Consider the following 20581-nt stretch of genomic DNA (forward strand, 5'->3'; position numbering starts at 1 on the left):
TGTATCAAATTGTATGCTTGGATCACTGTTTGAATAATTTATATAATAAGCATTGAATAGCAATGGCCATATTGAATTTTTGAGTGGCCAACGCCTTTTTCCAAAATAGTGGCCCTTAGAGAGTATCTGTGCCAAATTTCATGCTTCTATACCAAAGTGAACGATTTTTTTACTAATCTGCTGCACTATTGGTTGAATTCCAATGTTAGAATGCGGTCTGTTATTTCTTGATAACAGAGCATTGCTATGGACATGGACCGGACTATTTTCTTTAGCGAAAGCAATACAATCATTTTTAAATCAATAAACTCCTTTTTATATAAATATTTTGTGTAAAATTATTTATGTATTTTGTAGGTAGCCATGTAATAAGTGGGATAATGTACAGTATAGCGAGGCAGTTGTTATAGCGAATAACAACCCCGACAGGCTGATTCAAGTTCAGCATGTCGGGGTTGTTATTCGCAATAACAACCGCCTCGCTATACATTATCCCTTACGCTCCAGCCCTGCTCACTCGCTCTGTTTCATTACGGTGTGCTCCTTAGCACTGGGAGCTCCCTCTGCTGTCCATAAGGTGCATCTGCGCACAAGCCATTTCAAACCCAGCCTCCAGTATTTGGGCCACGCCTCCTTATTTGCATTCACTCTTCAATCCTCAAATGCCCAATCCTAAATCCCCAAATTCCCAATCCTAACTCCATGTTTTCTGGGTCTATGAATCCATTGGACTTGTATAAATTGCACTGGCATGATTACATATTTATGGAATACATGATTTTGCAAGATTAGTGTCAGGTTTTATCTTAGTTTGGGATGAATCAGAGTTGTAAACGAATGTGTTTTTGGACACATACCCTTTTTTGCTAAAACACAGACTTGACATTCAATGTAAACGTTATTGCACCCAAAAGTAACTTAAATTGGAGTTGTATAACTTTGATCATAAACAACTCTAAATTAATTATTTATTATAAATCTAATTATTTGTGAACCAAAACTTATATACAAATTAAATTAAATTACACAATACATTACATAATGAATTCAACTGAATTATGAGATGTATATATTTTCATTAACACAAAACTACTAGCAAAATGCACATTGTTTTAGGACATTTATAGAGCTACACAAAATACAAAACAATTCAAAGCAGCTTTAAACAGCTTTGAACCTGGTTGTCATGGACTGGCTTGAGGGAACTCTGCTAAATGACACACATTTTACTCATACCTTTTATACGTCATATGCTGAACAGCATAGGGGAGAGTGGGGTGATTTGTGCCAGGGGGGGAAGTAGTTCCACCCTTGTTTCTGGAAAACCATAGAAGAAATTGGTCATGTGACCACATAATTTTGAAAAGCAATCACTTTTACTCGTCCTCCAAAGAAGAGAGACACATGGCATGAGAGTTAAGCATATTTTAGTGCAAAAAACTGTTTTTTCCCTTTCAAAGTAAAATTTCTATGATTAAAGGAGAACTTGGTAACTTTTTTAACTTAATAAAACTGTCTAGAAATCATTTGGATGGTTAAACAACCTGTTCTGGTGATATTGGTGACTTTCCCCGCTCCCCCCAGCGTTCCCAGGCGGAAAACCAACCTTGCAACTTGGGGACTACCGTCCCGGCAAGATAGAAATTGGAAGTCTCGTGAGAAGCGAGAATGAGAACGAGGACGAGCGCGAAACACGAATGGCTTTACGGCAATTCGACATAAACACACACGCATGTATGATGTATTACCAGATTACCCACCTCGGTAGCCAGACAAAGCTCCACACGATACAGTTGGCTTGATCCGATCAAAACAAACGCACATGAGCAGCGGTAGAGAGGGGGAGGAGGCCGCCGCAAGTGAGTTTTTTACGACCGTGTTGTGAAATATACGCCCCCCCACAGCTGTAGGGGGAGCTCGTGGGGAAAACATGCAACAACAAAAGGGAAAATCATCTTCTCAGATGCCACAGATCTTCTCCCTGTATCACCTCGATTTTCATAGAGGTCCATTTGTCCCTCACCTCCATTTCTGCCATCTAATGCAATATACACAGTTGTTAAAGTAATGTAGATGTAATACACACAAAAAAATAAATAAAAAATAAATAAACGCATTTATTTAACGTGCTGTACAAACCAAAACCCCACAGTTGTTAGAGTCAGCCAGCCTCCACTGTCTGGGTACTCAACAGTCCATTTTCCCAAGTCCCAAGTATTTCGGAAGACATTGCTTTTGTACAAAAGAAAAAAGAAATTAAGAAATGTACATTAGTAAATAAAGATAACAATTTTGTCATTTACAAAGCACAAAATACCATAGTATAGCCAGGTCCATTGCAGAAATTGACTTGTAGTTGCCAGTGGGGTCGTACACTCGAATATGATTCAGCACCATCCAAGACCAAGACCTTTACAAAATAAACAGAAACCGCTTTAACCAGAGTAACAACTGTTGAGCAAAAATTTCTTTTTTTATCCACACATACCCACAAAATGAAGTGGTTTCCCTTTTCATAGTCATTCTCATCAAGGTCCTTTAAAATATTTTTAAGTAAATAATTGGTGCTGCAAATGTGTCCCTGACATTTATTTTAAAGATTTTCATTTACCTTCAGACAAGAAATGTGACTGTCATCCACGTTTCTTGATAGTGAAGGATCGCCACCAGAGAACGAACGTGTGCACCTGTAAAGCAGTTCCACCATGTCCATGTGGAACCAGAGCTGTGTATACCAATCTATATCCTTATAGATATTTTGGGTCAAAAAATAAAAGTTTCTTGGATAATCTTGAAACCTTGGATTCTGTTAGAGGGTGCTGACATGATTGTAACATTGGAGGCTCTAGAGCAGGGGTGCCCAACCCGATCGGCAGGAACAGGGTTGGGCACCCCTGCTCTAGAGCCTTCCAGAGCTGAGATATGGAGATCCCTCAAAGCATTTATTCTATTGTGGCAAATAGAGACTCGAGTCGCAGACAGTGATATTTTGGGATGAAACTTGGTGCTTTTGCAGCTTTTTGTTTGGACGTTATTACAATTACAGATTACAGATATTACAAATATGTCTCAAAAACTGTATCAAATTGAAATTCTAACGTTGTCATTCAGCCATGGGAAACTTTTCTTCTGTGTACATAGTGTCTCGAAATCTTCAACTGTGGCCTGGCATCTCGATAACTGAATGAGTGGCCGCTTTCTGTCGTCGGTTTCCTCACTCAAAATTCTCATATACATTTTTCTAGAAAAAATAATGCTTTGTAATTGTCTTACATATACAGTATTGTATAATATATACCAGACTTCCATTTATTTGATATCTTACCTCTTCTAGCTCCAAGATGTGAAAGCAATTCACTGAAAACTGAACAATTTCTGTAAACATGTTTGGATCAGTCACAAATATTTGCCAGAGTTACTTATTGTACATTTTTACATATAAAAAAGAAATACACAAATTTAACTCTAATATCAAAATCAAATAAAGCATACCTGTGCGTGATGCATCACCTCCTGCCATGTCTGTCTTCAGGCAGTAATAATCATGGTCATCATGAATATTCACTGAAAAAGTATATGTAATATTTTAAATTTGCCATAAACAAACTCAAAAAGTGGACCATCAACTGTAATGTACTGCCTTTCTCACCATCCAGGTTAATGTCACGCCACAGGTATGGTTTGAGTTAGGACACATTGGTTTTCTGGTGGAGATTGTTGCCTGATTTGTCTGCAATTGTACCCTAACTGATGAAAAGAAGATGTGATCACTGATGTAGTGTAGCTTTTTCTCACCAAACAGAAAAGAAGTCGTGACATCCCAATGCCAGATGTTCTCCGGTCCTAAAAGTAAAACAAAAAACACAAACAGTGTGTTCTCTTACGAGAGGTTCTCTCGTATTGCGTAAGTAGCTTACGCTGCGGGAAAGTCTTCTTTCTCAAGATACTAAAGCCAAAAAATTATCCTTAATTTTTAATAATCTTGTCATCGCAGTGCGGCAGCATGCAGACCTAGGGCAGGCTAACAACTGCAGCAGCCTATCGCTGAGCCCTTGGCATGGCCTTGGCCTTGGCCCTTCCTCAGGCTGAGATCCACTTTTATGTCCTCAAACGCTCGTTTTTTGGGGTCGACAGCTTATGAAAACTTTTTTCTGGGTTTCTTAGCTTGTTTGCTGTACACCGTGTCACACAGCAGCTTTTAGGCATTATTCTGTCTTTTGTTAGAAGCAAGAAATGACAAGGAGGCAGTCTCTCGCAATGCAAAGTCAATGGAGACCGTTGGACTGTTTTCCCCCTGGGTGGGCGTGGTCTTCAGATTATGACGCGTTGTGCTCTGTCTCTATCTCCAAACTAGACGCTGTCTTGCTCTCTCTCCCTCGCAAATATTAATCAAAATAAATCGACACGGTGGTAAAAGGTCGGAAGACCAAAGTTTCATGTGTAAATACAGTACACACCATTGCGATACATCCATATGAAGACGTTGTTCTGCAGGTTCGTCGTCATCATTTTCATCTCGCTCCGGCTCTGACTCTGGCTCGAACATGTAAGGCTGGCTGGACAAGTCTTCCGTTGTTGACATTTTGTTAATAACGTGTGAATAAAAAGTTTCTGTGCCGCTAGATAATCGTATCTCTGCTATCAAACTACAAAAATGGCCGAGCGGGGTGGAGTTGAACCTCTGCAACCTGGAGAGGGGGCGGGGTATGAAGTGTCTCAATTGTATTTAAAGAGACCGCACCAAAGCGAGTTGCTCTTAGACGCACATCAGAAAAGGGGTAGAAAAGGGGCCTGTGGAGCTATAATAATGAGGAATTCAGACCCAAGCATTGCAGTTCCGCTTTATATATACTACAAATGTATGATTTATATGTAAAAAGGAACAATTTAAAAGCATGATATGTCTCCTTTAATTGAGTATATCAGGATTCAGATGTTCTCAAAATTAGCTGGCTTAGAATTTAGGTATTCAGCAATACTATTGATTTAATTTATTTTGGCTTCATGTGTGAAATTTGCAACAAAAATTCAGAATTGCAAAAATTCAGAATTGTCCCAGGTTACCCATATCCACTCTACATGATATTTAGTCATCCAAAACAGTTTTGAGATTAATTGACCTAATTTCATGTCTCTGGAAAATAGTGATTATGACATTGTACGCCTATATGTTTAAAATACTTTTTTTCTGTGTATTTGTTAATGAGGGATTTGTGGAAAAATCCATGCTTTTAGATTTGTTGAGTAAATGTTTTTTTTAAGCAAAAAGATCATTTCTAATTTCTAAATTAACCTAAGATAATTGAGTGAAATCATTCAATTTGAATTCATAGTATTGCTATATAGACATATCTTCAATTAGAATATGGACAATTAAATATGTAAATATTCATATGTCTGTGTATTACACACAGACACACATGTACACTCTTTAAAAGTTTAGCAGGGGGATGTAGGGGTGGGACTTGATTTGATGTCCATCATTTCTCAGAGGAGAGCTACGGTAGAAATTTGTCAATTTAGAACTTAATCAGAATTATCATCTAATAAGGGTAATCAACATACTCTGGTATGTTGCAACAGACTGGAGGGAGAGTGTAGTCAGAGTTGGGTTTCCACAGAGTTGTACCTTCACCAGTTGTAGAGATCTTTGATGGAATCATGTACTTATATCAAAGACATGCAAAGTTAAACTTGTAAGTTCTTTGTCTGCTGGTCAAATGGGAACAAACTCAATTGAGTTTGCAATAATTGAAGCTGTATTATATTTTTGGTATATTTGTCATGAGTTAGGTTTGCTTTCCTCCTTTTGTCTCTCTCTCTCCCCTGCTACATTCCTGCACCCTGTCCACCTGTTCGCAGTCGCAATCAGCGCGCACTCAAGTGGACATCTGAAAATCTCTTTGAAAAATCTTTCATGCCCTATGAGCAATAAAAACATATAAGGAAAAAAAAATGTCTGAGGTTGTCATAAGTCATGCATGAAAGGGTAAATATTTCCACTTTAATGTAAGAGAGGGCACGGCCATTTTAAACTTAAATGTGCGAGGTATCTGTCAGAACAAAACAAGTTGCAATTATGTTCTTCACATATATTACATTTATTACATTTTAAAAGTATTACATTTCACTGCTATTGACTGTTTGCTGTTGACTGGTTACACATCTTATTTTCAGATAATCTCCAGAAATGAACTTTTTCCTCAAGTTATTCCTGATTGGGCTCAGTATTACGGTATTGGGTATTTACAGTGTACAACATGGATTTCTGGATTTTATAGATGCCACAAACAGACTGTTTCCATTAGGGTATGACCCTACTACGGTGTCTCTGTCATACTTGTTTGTCAGTTTTCAATTTGGTTGTTCTTCCTCTTGTGGCATTGGAAAAACTTTTTCATGGGTGACCTTTTTGTCATTTTAGCAAAAGGTACCTCCAATATAGAGTCTTTCCTAAACAAAGGTCAGTGGTTGGTTATTTATTCAGAATACTATACTTCGTCTCTGTAACATATTACTTCTGTATCATTTTAAATAATGTCTTATCTGTGCAATGCTTCCTTATTATTGTCCTTATTTTTTTTTTTTTTTTTCAAATATGACTTCAGCATTGGACCATTTTCCAGTAAAAATCGTTCGTCTTGTTCCTGTAATGGATTTTCTATACTTGCACAGAATGTGGAAGTGGATGAAATGGAAGATCTTCAGAGACGTCGGTCAGAGGAATACCAGAAATACCAGCTCAGGTCAAAAGTGCATTCCAGTTCCTGCCCCTTAATCAATTTTGGTTTGGCTTAATTCTAAAAGTTCTAATTCTGTATTTCTTAGAATGGGGACGAAGATGGACTCACTTATACTTTCCCAAGCCAACTCGCCCCTCCAATATCCCACCCAGGGTTTCGAAGTGCCACCTCTTACAAAAAGAGTGATACCAGGTACAACTCTTTCCTTCATGTAATGTTTCAGATCTCAGATGTGTTTACTGTAAAACACTCAATCTGTTTTGGGATGTTAGATGTTAAATGTCATGTGTGCAACAACATGCAGATATTCTTTTAAAATTAGTAATTTACTGTATCTTCAAACTGAATTAGAAGATGAGATGTAATGACCAGGTAAGAATGCACTTTCAAAGAATTTTAGAAATGTATTCGTCATTATTTACTCTTAATGAGACCTGAATTGTCAAACTGCCCATTTTCACAGGTTTGGCTCTGCATGCACAAAGAAGAAGACTATATAAGGTTTGTTTTGAAATTTGTGAGGTCCTTTTAGGTTCTCTGGCTTTATGTTCTTAGTAAAGGTGGAGGGTCTTTTCATTTGTATTTTGCTTTGCAAGGGCAAACGGTCCAAATTAATCTTTTTTTGTGTTTTTGAAATGCAAACTCAAAACAGCTGGTTACTTTCTTTGCAGGGGATGTGTCCAGCAATGAGGCAATTAATAAATATCACACCGAAGGTCCATTAATCAACCACTTTTGTGCAACAGGTGTCTTTGAGTGTGAAGAGTGGAGTGCTCTCAGTAGAGGATGTTCTGGATGGAGAGCAGGTGGATGGACAGGGTCAGAGTGAACTGAGCATCTCATCTAGCAGCCTCACACAACTCAATCATCTGCTGTCCAGAGTGACTTACACCAGCACTATCTACCGTGTCAAGTCTAAAGATCTGGGTAATGTCTGCAGTGCCCTATGTGTCCATTAAGTTCAGAGAATGGGTGTGAGCTATAATATGTAACTATTGAGCTGTCTAGTCAGTTTACTTTTTTTTTTTTTTTTTAATTTACATTCAACTTACCTTTTTTAAAAAAAAAAAAAAAAAAATCCAAATCCACGTTTCCTTGTTTCCTTAGTTCATTTTTCTTTTGAGGTCTATGAGGCCATATTTCCCATTATGATCAAGAGACCCTCAGTTCCTGTTTTGTACGACCCAGGGACAGGTAAGACCACACACAAAAAAAAGAAAAATAACAAAAAATAAATACACACACAAATCTAGATTTGGTCAAGTCAATAACCCTCCCCCTTCTTTCTCAACTTAGATATTAACTCACAGGTTACCATAACAACCAAGACCTTTCTGAGATATGAAGAGCTGAACATCCTCATCAACAGTATTCGACAGGTTTACCCCAAAATCAAGATCATTGTTGCAGATGACAGCCTGACACCAGAAAAGGTGACTGGTAACAACGTAGAGCACTACATCATGCCTCCAGCACAGGTAAATACTTTAAGGCCACAGTGACATAGGGGCTTTTCACACAGCGCTCAACCCCGTGTTATCGTAATTCTAAACCCCACTTTTAACCCCGGATAGAGAATCTTTCTGCTCTGGAGCAGGGTTATCAAGCACTGCTTTTGCGCTGTTAACTCCGCGTGTTAACATTGCAGGGAATGATATGGCCTAGATGCTTAGCAAACGACAGCCATTCGTGTGCCTCATATTCATGTGCTTTTGGTTAGCTATGGAAACATCTAACGTTGGTTAGCTATGGCAACATGTAACGGTGTACGTTATATATACGGTTGTTCCAGTGTTTGAGGGGAAAAATGTCAAATGGAGATGGAAAACGTGTCAAATAGCCAATAGCTGCTTTTCCACCATTGGGCCAAATTTCTATTAATTGCATTAATTTGTGTTTTTATGACACTCAAATAGTGTGCTTAGCCAGCTACAGAAAAACTGGTTGCCAGGCAACAGACAAGTGACCAATCATGAGTGGCGAAGTAACTATACACTCTAAAAAGTTTAACTATGATTTACTCAATTTTTTTGGTGAAACATTTTTACGCTCAAAAAAATTTAGTACATTTTAAAGCTATGAAATCAATTAAATATACTGTATGAATTGAGTAAATGCAAGTAAAAAAAAAAAATCTGAGTAACTTTATCTGGTACATCAACAAATAAAATTGAGTAGAAATAATGTAACATTTAAACATTTAAAAACCAATATTTATGAGTAATATTAACTGTTTTTATTTATGAAGAATATATGAACTTTTTTTATTTCCTCTAAACCTTTGTAAAATAGTATTCCATACAATCACCAGTATACGTGACATTGGCCTTTATTGTCGATGAGTACAGCAATACAGCATATTTTTCGGTTTTATATATTTATACATTGTTTTAATATTGCCTACATTTAAACTCATTTAACAAACATTTTATTAGTAAAAATGAAACATTTAAACATTCAGGTAGCCTAATTCAAGTGTAATCAACCAGTCTGTTATCCAATTTCCACCGTATCAGTGTTGGTTCTCGTGCCGGAGACGGACTCGTGCTCTGCGGGTGAACTTCTAACTTCAGACCGCCGTCTTGCGTTTCACTCATAGCCGAAAGATACTGCGAGCGACTGACTCCATAACCTGCCAATAAACAAACCGTGCACAGTTCTGAGGACATTTTATCCTCCAAATTAATTATATTCATTATCATTATAGGAATAAAGTTGTGTGTTTTATGCAAGGCATTTCAGCGAAAAGTGTGACTCTGGTTTAGGTGTCACATTAAGCCTGTATGTTGTTTTGCATTAAATAAAACGATTTAAAGCACAGCAATGATTTTATAGATAATAAAACATACACAAATTTCACGGAGTAAATGCACCAATTCTGTGACGCTGAGAAGAGAGAACTGTTCTGGTTTGGAAAGAATTCAAACAGCCCGCGATCACTCAACAGTCACATCAGAGGGTGGGGGAGGGGTACATTGTTTTAATTGAGTAAATTTACTCAATTTCTTAAGAGTGTGTTAAATATATTAATAATATTGATTTGAATTAATTAAAATTTTTGTTTCTTGAAACAGATCAGTTTAATTCTCCATTCTCAAATATTTTGATTTCACAAATATATAAAATATATTATAAATAAATAATTGGTTAGTCAAATACTAAATTCTTTTTGTGAATTAACTGTTGGATTTTTAGTCAATTATTTTGGTATGATTAACTCAAACAATCAAGTAAACGATATTCAGAGATTTTATTAAGTTAATAAAGTTAAATATTACTGTAATATTTACTAAGCCACATAATTATTTTTATACATTCATTCTACCAGCACAGTCAGCGAACTGTTTAATTGTACCATGCCGAACCAAGCTCAAGTGAAAATAAAACTGGAACCGTTCTTAACTGTTCTTAGAACCATTCGACCCGTTTCAAGTGTGAAAATGTCTATATTACACTTTTACTGCAAAATGACAAAAGATGATATAAAACGTCTCGGTTACTAATGTAATCCTCATTCCCTGAAGGAGGGAACGGGAGACGTAACGTCGATGTGACGACATAATTGGGATCACTTCAGGGAGCCCTATCATCTTCGAGCGTCTACAGAACGAGCCAATGAACGTTGGCGTGCATGAAACGCGTCACGCGCCCCGCCCCGCAGTGCGGGTATAATCAGGAAGCAGGCGCACGCACACATTGTTTTTCACTGAGGAGCCGAGATAGTGACGGCCATAGCAGCGATGGTCAGCAACCGTGGTGACGGGACGTTACGTCTCCCGTTCCCTCCTCCAGGGAACGAGGGTTACATTAGTAACCGAGACGTTCCCTTTCAGTCGCTCACGTTCAACGTAACGTCGACATGATGTAATTGGGATCCCTTGGAAAACGCCACAGCTGCTGCCACATCCAGCGCCCTACGCAGACTCTCAGACCCCCAACTGGCTGGGGCGCAAGACCTGCGTAGAGGGAGTTCAACTGCTGTTCCGTTATACCCCACACTGTGGAACTCTTGGATAACACTAGGAAAGCGTGCTTTCCAGAGGAGAGGGACGCTGCAGAAGCCACATCCTGCCTGAAGGGAGGTACCATGTGGAGAATACACATGGATTGAACTCACAGGGTTTGCCTAAGTGGGAACTCGACTTGAGCAAGAAGTGCACGTATCCGTTCCAATGGAAGGGAGTGGCACAGCAAGCCAACACTAGAGCGGGAACTTCGGTGTTACTGGCTGGTTGAAGCGAGCACACAGGAAGAAACCGGCTCAACACCTAGGCTGTAAAACCTAGCGAACGTGTTAGGTGTCGCCCAGCCCGCAGCTCTACAGATGTCTGTCAGCGAGGCGCCGTGTGCCAGCGCCCAAGAAGAAGCCACACCCCTAGTGGAGTGGGCTTTCAACCCGGGTGGGCAGGGCACGCCTTGAGCTTCGTAAGCCAAGGCGATGGCATCCACTGTCCAGTGGGCCATCCTCTGCTTGGAGACCGTTTTTACCTTCTGCTGGCCTCCGTAACAGACGAAGAGCTGATCTGAGGTCCTAAGGCTTTGCGTTCGGTCCACGTACAGACGCAGAGCGCGAACGGGACAAAGAAAAGCCAGGGCTGGGTCTGCCTCCTCCGAAGGCAGCGCTTGCAGGTTCACCACCTGGTCCCGGAAGGGAGTGGGCCGGGGTCTCAGGATCACGTGAGAGTTATCCGGGCCGAATTCTAGGCACGATTCGTCGACCGAAATGCATGCAGGTCCCCTACCCTCTTGATGGAGGCAAATGCAACCAGGAGAACTGTCTTACATGACAGGATTTTTAACTCAGCTGATTGCAAGGGCTCAAAGGGCGTTGAAGCGCCTGTAGAGCACCTCAGATGCTTCTGACTCCAGAGGAGGAGATGGCGGGCGAGTCGTGACATGCGACGGGAGCGTAGACAACCTTGGCGGTTGATGTATGCAACGGTCGCAGTGCTGTCCGCACGGACCAGTATATGCTTGCCTAGTAGCGCCGTTTTGAAGCGGCTCAGGGCAAGATGTACTGCTGACAACTAGGGCAACGAGGCAGTTGATGTGCCAATGCAGTTGAGGCCCCGTCCACAGACCTGAAGCTGCATGCCCATTGTACGTGGCCCCCCAGCCGGTGGCAGAGGCATCCGTGGAGACCACAGAATGCCTGGACACTTGTTCTAGGGGAACACCTGGGACGAAGCAGGAACAACGGGTCCGACCACAAGCTGAGAGTTTGGCGACAGTGCGGGGTCCCTTGGACCCGGCACAAGCCACTCTACCACGCCCATCTCGGGACTCGATCGTGGAGCCAGTGTTGGAGCAGCCTCATATGAAGCAATCCGAGCGGCGTTACCGCGGCTGCAGATGCCATATGCCCCAGGAGCCTCTGAAAAAGTTTCAGTGGTGCCGCTGTACTGCGTCTGAGTGTGCTCACGCAGTTCAACACTGACTGGACACGGGCCTCTGTGAGGCGCGCTGTCATGTTGATCGAGTCTTACTCCATACCGAGAAAAGAGATCCTCTGCCCGGGGGTGAGTTTGCTCTTTTCCCAGTTGACCTGAAGCCCTAGGTGGCTGAGGTGCAATGGCCGCCTCCACGGCTTTCGTGAAATAATCACGAAATCACGCCAGTCCGAAGGGTAAGACTTTGTACTGATATGCCCGTCCCTCAAACGCAAAGCGAAGAAATGGTCTGTGTCGAGGGAGAATCGAGACATGAAAGTATGCATCCTTCAGGTCGATCGCTGCAAACCAATCTTGGGGACGGATGCATTTGAAAATGCGTTTCTGCGTAAGCATCTTGAAAGGCAGCCTGTGAAGGGACCGGTTCAGGACGCGCAGGTCCAAGACTGGTCGTAACCCACCGCCTTTCTTGGGTACAATGAAGTACGGGCTGTAGAAGCCAGTCCTCACGTCGGCTGGAGGGACCGGCTCGATTGCGTCCTTAGCCAGTAGGACTGCGATCTCTGCCCTGAGCACAGGGGCATTGTCCGCCAGAACACAGGTGAACAAAATGCCCTTGAAAACAGGGGGGCGCAGGGCGAACTGAATCGCATAGCTGAGTCTGATAGTATGGATGAGCCAGCGAGACGAGCTGGGAAGTGCTAGCCAGGCTCCCAGACACCGTGCAAGCAGGACCAGCGGCACCACAGACGTACCCGAGGTGGGGCAGTGCGGCGGAATGCAGGGACCCGACTCGGACGGCATAGCGGCCCGGAGTGGGGTCTGAGTGTGTGGTGCAACACATACCTGCTTCTGTCGAAGGGCAGAGTGAGTGTGCGTAGGCGTGAGAGCGTCCGGAACACAGCCACTGCTGCTCGTTGGAACTATCCACAAAAGCTGCCTCAGCGTGCTGAATGCCCAAACACGAGAGGCAACTACTGTGGCCATCTGCTAGCGCCAGGGAACGACGTCATCCAGAAACGCTCAAGCGGAATGACAACCTGAAAAGGATGCAGGGTCACGCTGTGTGGCTCTTTTAGAAAAAAATAAAAAACACAGGAAAAACTCTCTTTGTGCTGAGGCACCCAGGGGTAGCCGCGTTGTGTATTTAACACAGGGGAAATGACCGACACACACACACACATACAATAGTGCTGTGAAAACAGCAGTTGTGAGCCGCAATGCTCGCGGCAACCGCTGATCGTGCCATCACACCAACACAAGACGAGAGTCTTCTTAGAGTTTTCTTTGGCAATCTTTGTAGAATTCTGAGTCAACCAGAAGCTCGGCTCCGAAGTGTAAGACAATGTGTGCGTGCACCCGCTTCCTGTTTATACCCGCGCTGCGGGGCGGGGCGCATGACACGTTTCACGCACGCCAACGTTCATTGGCTCGTTCTGTAGACACACGAAGATGATAGGGCTCCCTGAAGTGATCCCAATTACGTTACGTCGAATGTGAGCGACTGAAAGGGAACACATTTTTTAACAGCAGAGACTTTTATACAATTATTTTGTAAGCATCAAATTTTGGCTTTTAAATACACCAAATATTGGCCTCATTCACTTCCATTATATAGGTGCCTCACTAAAATCTTGAATTTGGCCTTTTCAAAGAAAATTAGGTGGGAGTTTAAAATTGCTTTTTGTGGGTGCCTACTGAGCTAAACCCAGAATTTTTCTCTATCCGTTTACTTAGGGCTGGTTTGCAGGAAGGAATCTGGCTGTTTCTCAAGTCACCACTAAATACTTCCTGTGGGTTGATGATGACTACATATTCAATAACAATACACGGATTGAAAGCTTTGTGGAGATAATGGAGAAAGTTCCAGAACTGGATGTGGTCAGTAAAGATATGCTTTTTTTTGTAAGGAACTTTGTGTGTGATACCTGTGTACAAACGGTTTCACTAACAAATTTTGATCATTCAATAACTTTAATATGAAAACATATTTTAAATTTACGAAAAATTTAGGAACAACTGAAATATTATTAATTATTATTAATATTAACTTTTATATATATATAAAAAAACTCACTCTGTTGGTGGCCTTATAAACGTCTTAGGATTACATTTCATTTCATACATTGATATTCTTAAATGTATTTCATTTTGTGTGTATGCATATATATATATATATATATATAGGGGAAAGCGGGGCACAACCTAACGCTTTTTGACTTTCTCAGTTTGTGTAAATCTACTTATGGTTCAGAGTATTTATTTTTTCCCACATTAATTTCCCACATGTCTACTACAATTATGTGTTTTTGTTTTATTAATACAGTATATACTTTTTTCTTGATATACCCCGAAAGAATGGAAGTGAAATGTGACAACATGCCCCATAGGTGGGGTACATTGTAACATGTGTGGGGCACATTGTAACATGACATATGACAGCTTAAAATGTTATCTGATCTAATAAAAAAAATATACAAAACAAACTAAAATATTTTCTAAATAAAATACAATTAAAAAACTTTTTCATATAAAATATTGGCATTTTTTAATAATTAAATATAAACTAATTTTTGAGTTTTGACTACGAACACATGAAAGCACAGCTATACAACAAAGTTCAAAACACATAAATAATTAGTAATTTCTGAACATTGACTCTCAGTCTTTATTCACCTTTTTCTCACGTTTTCTCAATAAAATTAATAAAAGTATAGAATATAATAGCATATTTCTAATAGGGGCACATTGTAACGCAGTGTGACAACATGCCCCCGCCTGCACAACTGGGATTTAAACCCTGCTAGTGTCTTCTGTTAGTTAGCGAAGCATTATATAACTATCTAAACTGTTAAATAACATCTTGGAGATTAAAATAATATCAGATTTGTCTTATTTTAAATAAACACAAAAAATAGAGATGAAAAATTAACTTAAGTAAGAAATTTACTTTTGCTATGGTTTAATAAATGTCTATGGATATCTTCCAAAAATAAAATAATTTTGGCGGATTTTTTTTTCTATATAGTGTTGATATGGCAACTAGTAAATAAACAAAGTTTCGTCATCCAAGCATGTGCGGAAGTATTTAAAACAAGCGTGTTCCCAGCTAACAATTTAACGTTCTGGGAACGTTCTGGGAACGTTAGTTTTTGGTTCCCAGAACGTTCCCAGAACGTTCCCAAGAACGTTCCCTATTGGTTAGCCAGGAAAGTTTTCTTTACGTTAATAGAACGTTCCCTATAGGTTAGGGGAACGTTCCCGGAACGTTCCCGAAAGGTTCCCAGAACGTTCCCGAAAGGTTCCCGCAAGGTTCTCGTAACGTTCCCGGAAGGTTAGGGGAACGTTCCCGGAACGTTGCCGAAAGGTTCCCAGAACGTTCTCCTAACGTCTACACATCCTGATATGCCTGTACACAAATTGTAGGTCTACAAACAACATATTCTACATTGTTTATTGTTCAAACACTTAAGAATCCTATGAATATATTATTACAATAAATTGAATTTACAGAAACTATCACTAATAAGTAAATCAATCAGTTTGTATTAAATAAATAAATCAGCACACAATCCATGTTTTTGTTTATTCATTGTTTAATTATCAACCTAAAATAAGTCATTAAAAACAGCGTTAGCAAAATGTATTCAGGAACAGTAATTTACATTTAATATTTCAAACATGAAAATATTTCAAATAAAACTGCACAAACATTTTAATTAAAACGATCTTTTTGCAAACTGTAGCCTATAACTTTGGCTATAAAGTTGAAAAAGTATTCATTTATATACAATATACATGAATGTGCCAATCTTCACTCCGCTCAAAACATTTAAACTCCCAACACCATCTGCAAATTTAACAAGAAAATAAAAAGACAACGCGTTACATGGACACACAATCCCATGCCAAAATTCAAGCCCTGTAATGGCATTAATATTCATCTGGAGCAAATGAAAAGAGTGAGGTGGGATTGTGGATCACAATTGGGATCACAAGCTGTAGGAGATATGAGCACGAGCGCTGCTGGTATCATGTATTTATTCAGATATTTCAGCATCAATGTGTATAGAAAAATTTATATATTTCAAAACAATACATTGCATTTATTTATATTGCACTATTTATTATTTCAGACTACAAATCAAAAAAGGAATGTTTTATATAGGGGTAAGGATACCCATATTAAGCCTCTCTCTCTGAAGTCAAATAAAAAACAGAGAAAATAATATTTAAGTCTAGTGAACTCTGACCTGCGAATTCGCTCTACCTTTTATGTATAAGTCTCACCTCCAATGAAGAATTTGAAAACCTGTAACTGCTGTGTTGTTTATGAGAAAGAAAGTGAAAAAAAGTTTGAAACTGCTATCAATTTTTTTTTTTTAATCTCTGTGACTTTACACCTACAAATTCCACTGTCACAGGTGCTCAGTTTTGCTATAATGAAACCCTCACAGAACATGGTAATAATCAGCCATCCATGCAAAAGCAAAGGTCGGTGTAGTTTACAGGTGCATCTGTCCAGGCCAACATCTGATGCCTTGATGCCTTCCGCTGGGATCCCAGAAAACCTGAAATAAAAAAATAGTACAGTTCAAAATCTATCATACATACATCTCATCTGGTATCACAAATTATCATTCCAGGTTCACTTTAAGATATGCTCAATATTAGTGCTGCACAATATTGAAAAATTTAGAGTTTATTTAGAGATATCAGCCGTATGGTTTAGTGCATGCGCTAACGGCTCCAGGTTTGTATCTGGTAAATTACCCCACTAATAATGCCCAGAATGGTACCAAACTACTACAGTAGTACAAATAGGTTCTGTACTCATTAAACGAGGCATTGGAAAGTTTGTAAGTACATCAGGAGTTTATTTAAATAACACTTGCCTGACGGCGAATGCTACTGCTGATGTTGACGTCACTTTATGAGTACAGAACCTATTTGTACTACTCATTTTCCCCGACATAGAGCAGACCGGCACACAACAAAAACTGCTGTTCGGATGTTCCCTTTTCTGATATTTTAGCCTTCGTGACATTTTAATTAAAACAGAAGTAAGAATTTTAGTGTAATAAGCAAAAATTAACAGTAAACTCAGAGATCACCTACCGCTGCAGATGTGTACGGAAGTGAAAAGCGGAAATGCTTAGACCTCTTTCCGGTTCAACCGCTGGGCGCTCCGCATAACCTCTATTGGGGGGATTTTGTAGAGGAGTGAACCTGCATAGAAAATTACAATAGATAACAAGCATAGATAAATACAATAGAAGAAAAACACAGTTGAAATAAGCAGTGCATTATGTTTTTCAGTTAAATCTAACTTATCAGGTACAGAAATTGATTTATCAAAATGTAAAATAAGTCTTCAGTGTAAAAATAAAATAACTATAAAATTAATGTATCTTTGCTAAAGCTACAAGTCATTCTCTCTTTTGATGTTTGATCACCATTGGCGACACAAGCAGCTGCGGGTACGTTAGGCTGCTGTCCCTTTAAGACGAATGCGCAGAACTAATATAAATGACACGCATCCGTTTTCTTTCTGTTTAAAACACAAGACAAGAGGAAACTCGCCATTTTGACTTCATTTTGCGTGCACGTGTCTGTTTAAGCTAAAAAAAAAAAGTGAAAGAGAACTGAATTCGGCTAAACTCACCTTCTTCATCTACTGACTGTGGATGGCATCAAGGTCTTGTCCTGAAGAATACAGGGCCAAACAATAGGGATTTTATCTCATCTGGTAACAAGAGCAAAGCCATAACTTTAAGAACTCTAATGATATATTTACCCCCTGATATTGCATTGGGGATATCAATTCAAACATTTTTAAAGGCTAAGAGTATGAGCCACAGCTGCCCAAGATATCTAGGGGTTGCAAATTAGTCATGGCTATAAACCTGTATGCATGGCATCTACTTTGTATTTTTTATAAAGCAATGTTCTATGCATTTGTCCCTGTCAAATAAACATTAAATAAATAAATCTGTGAAAAATAACTGCCTAAAGTTGTCGACCCCCTGAACCGCATTTAAAAGTACAAAGAATTTCAGTATTGATCAATAAAAAAAAATAAAAAAATACATAAATACCTTTGAGTTGGACAGTATGTTGTCAGTCTCATTGGCCAACATAATTCAAAACAGACATAAAGAAATAAAATAAAATATAGTAATCATCAGGATATCATGTTATCATAATAGTTAAATGAATTATTATAACTATGACCATTATAATATTGTATTAGTCGCCTATTATTTAGCTGATTATTTAGCTTACAGGCTTCTCAAGGACAATCTCACTGAAAAAACTTGGGGTTAATGATTTTAAAATGTGAGACTTATTTCAAAAGCATAAATCTTACAGACCCCAAACCTTTGGACAGCAGTGCACTGCATGTTTGAGGTGGTTTTGCTTACTAGTCATATGGTTCATAGAGATTTTCTTGGACAGGGAGTGCAGCAGGCCATCACAGCATGATGATCTAGGAACATAACATGCTGTTTGTCACAGAGCCAAAAATATTACATGTGATAGGTTTATTACAAGGAACCAAGCTAGAACAGAGGTGAAATGCATAAAAGATAAATATATACAAATCTTAAGATAATATATTGTGAAATAAATGCATATGGAATTATCATCATGATTAAACAATAACTCACCCCTTGTTGTAGAGTTTTATTTTTTCTCTCGCTATTCTGAAATCACATTTTAGCAATATTGGTAAGTAACGTCACTGATTAAGTTAACAATACAGTGCATTCTTTTTGGTTAGCCTAAATAAATTAGCTTACTTCCCATTGACAAATTACCAGCAAAACTATCAAAAACTGTTATCTACACTAAATATGTGTTTAAAAACCCAAACTTTCATAAATAAGACCTCAACTTAACGTAACTTAGGCCTAACGTTGTCTTTTGAAACCGGTTAGCTAGCGTAGATGCTAACGGACTTTTTCAAAGACATAAAATCATTTCTTTAAAATAAATATTTAACAGAAGCGTGTCAATTACACGTAAGAAATGTGTCAGGGGCGTTTGTGTGTATTATTTGTGAGATTTTGTTGTCTAAACTTACCTGAAAGCAGTGAAACCAACAGCGAGAGACGGGAGTTTTGTTGTTTGTCAGTTGTCGATGACGTTTCCATCTGCTCTCGAGCAGCGCACGTGCTCCAGTGTTTGATCACGCGCATGCGCATTAAAACACTTCAAAGTCATGCAGCATTTAAATAAACATATAGAATTAAAATATAACATAATTTAAAATATCATTAATAAAAAGTTATTGCGAATAGATCTGAACGTTGTTGGTTATCTTATAACCTTAGGGGACCGTACTGACGACGTTGTCAGTTGCCCAGACAGCAAACTGACTACGAAACGCATCCGCCGCGGAGGTACAGTGAACTCCGGAACGGATCCAGAAAGCGGATCCGAAACTGCGTCCACTTGCACACCGCGCCGGATCCGCCGCGGTGGCGGCTCGCGGATCCGGTCTGACACCGCTGCGGTCCCTTTGCGTATCCGTACATAAATGGGTACATCCGCCCCGGCTTCGCTTTGGATCCGCGAATGAGCCGCATATCCGCTCCGGGTCCGTTTTGGACCCAGTCATATGCCCGGCCCGGGTCCGTTTTGGACCCGTTCATAAAATTCCGTCTACAATGCCACTTTTTCCCCACACTTGATTATCTGGCCAAAACTATAGCTACAGATATATTTAAAATCTAATGGTGGACGAACATTAGATAGACTGGACTGCTCTATAAAAGCTTGAATAGTTATTAATGTATGTGCCTTTGAATAAAACATGAATCATTAAACATTAATAATTTTTAGCCAACTAACAATAACAAAATAGGTTATTACAGACTATAAATGTATTTACTAATTTTTTAAATAGTTTTATTCATGTATACATTGAATAGACATTACAGAAAAAAATGAAATCAACCATGAATTGTACCAAGAACATCATTTTATTTAGTGAAAAACATTACACTAAAATGATAAAGTATTTTTTTTCACTACTGTTGGGTCAAGGTTTGCTGACAGGGGCTCCGGCTCCTTGAGCTTCCCCTATCTGATGCCAGGTTGAACCACCGGATTACATGTTTTGTAATGTCGTCATCGGTGGCGGCACAGGAGACATGGCTCTTTCTCACAGCACCTGTAATACATAAGCAGATTTTCATTACATGTCATGAAATCACATTGAAGCTACCAGGTTGTTGTTTTTTAGAGGATAGACATAATTCCTTTTTTAACTTAAAATAATGTCAAGTCGTAACAGGGTGAAAGGCACTTCAGCCTCCGCTTTGCGGTCCTTTATCTGCTATAACCACGCTATGTAAGATTGCCAGATCGGGTCGCGTTTCTGTAGTTCTAATGAGACATAAGAAAACTACAGACTTTAATAGACTCCCTAAAGAATTTGGC

The 20581-nt window shown here is 39.4% G+C and overlaps 1 protein-coding gene and 1 long non-coding RNA gene across 2 annotated transcripts in view; one reads left to right on the forward strand and one right to left on the reverse strand.

Moving 5' to 3' along the window:
• Window positions 1-20581, forward strand: part of LOC308696236 (beta-1,4 N-acetylgalactosaminyltransferase 1-like) — a gene marked incomplete at both ends in the record, with an annotated part of 36447 nt that overhangs the window by 5816 nt on the left and 10050 nt on the right. Inside the window, 7 exons of the mRNA XM_081374734.1 lie at window positions 6609-6746; window positions 6829-6935; window positions 7207-7244; window positions 7490-7670; window positions 7851-7937; window positions 8040-8221; window positions 13871-14014. Of these exons, the coding sequence (XP_081230860.1) occupies window positions 6609-6746; window positions 6829-6935; window positions 7207-7244; window positions 7490-7670; window positions 7851-7937; window positions 8040-8221; window positions 13871-14014 (877 nt within the window). The remainder of the gene's footprint in view (window positions 1-6608; window positions 6747-6828; window positions 6936-7206; window positions 7245-7489; window positions 7671-7850; window positions 7938-8039; window positions 8222-13870; window positions 14015-20581) is intronic.
• LOC308687835 lies at window positions 15718-18284 on the reverse strand. Its single transcript, XR_014029805.1, has 4 exons — window positions 18232-18284; window positions 17799-17839; window positions 17252-17362; window positions 15718-16704 (listed from the first exon to the last, which is right to left on the reverse strand). It is a non-coding gene; the product is annotated as an uncharacterized lncRNA (long non-coding RNA).

This window comes from Scardinius erythrophthalmus (genome assembly GCF_964197995.2).
Source record: "Scardinius erythrophthalmus genome assembly, chromosome: 1".
NCBI lineage: Eukaryota > Metazoa > Chordata > Actinopteri > Cypriniformes > Leuciscidae > Scardinius > Scardinius erythrophthalmus.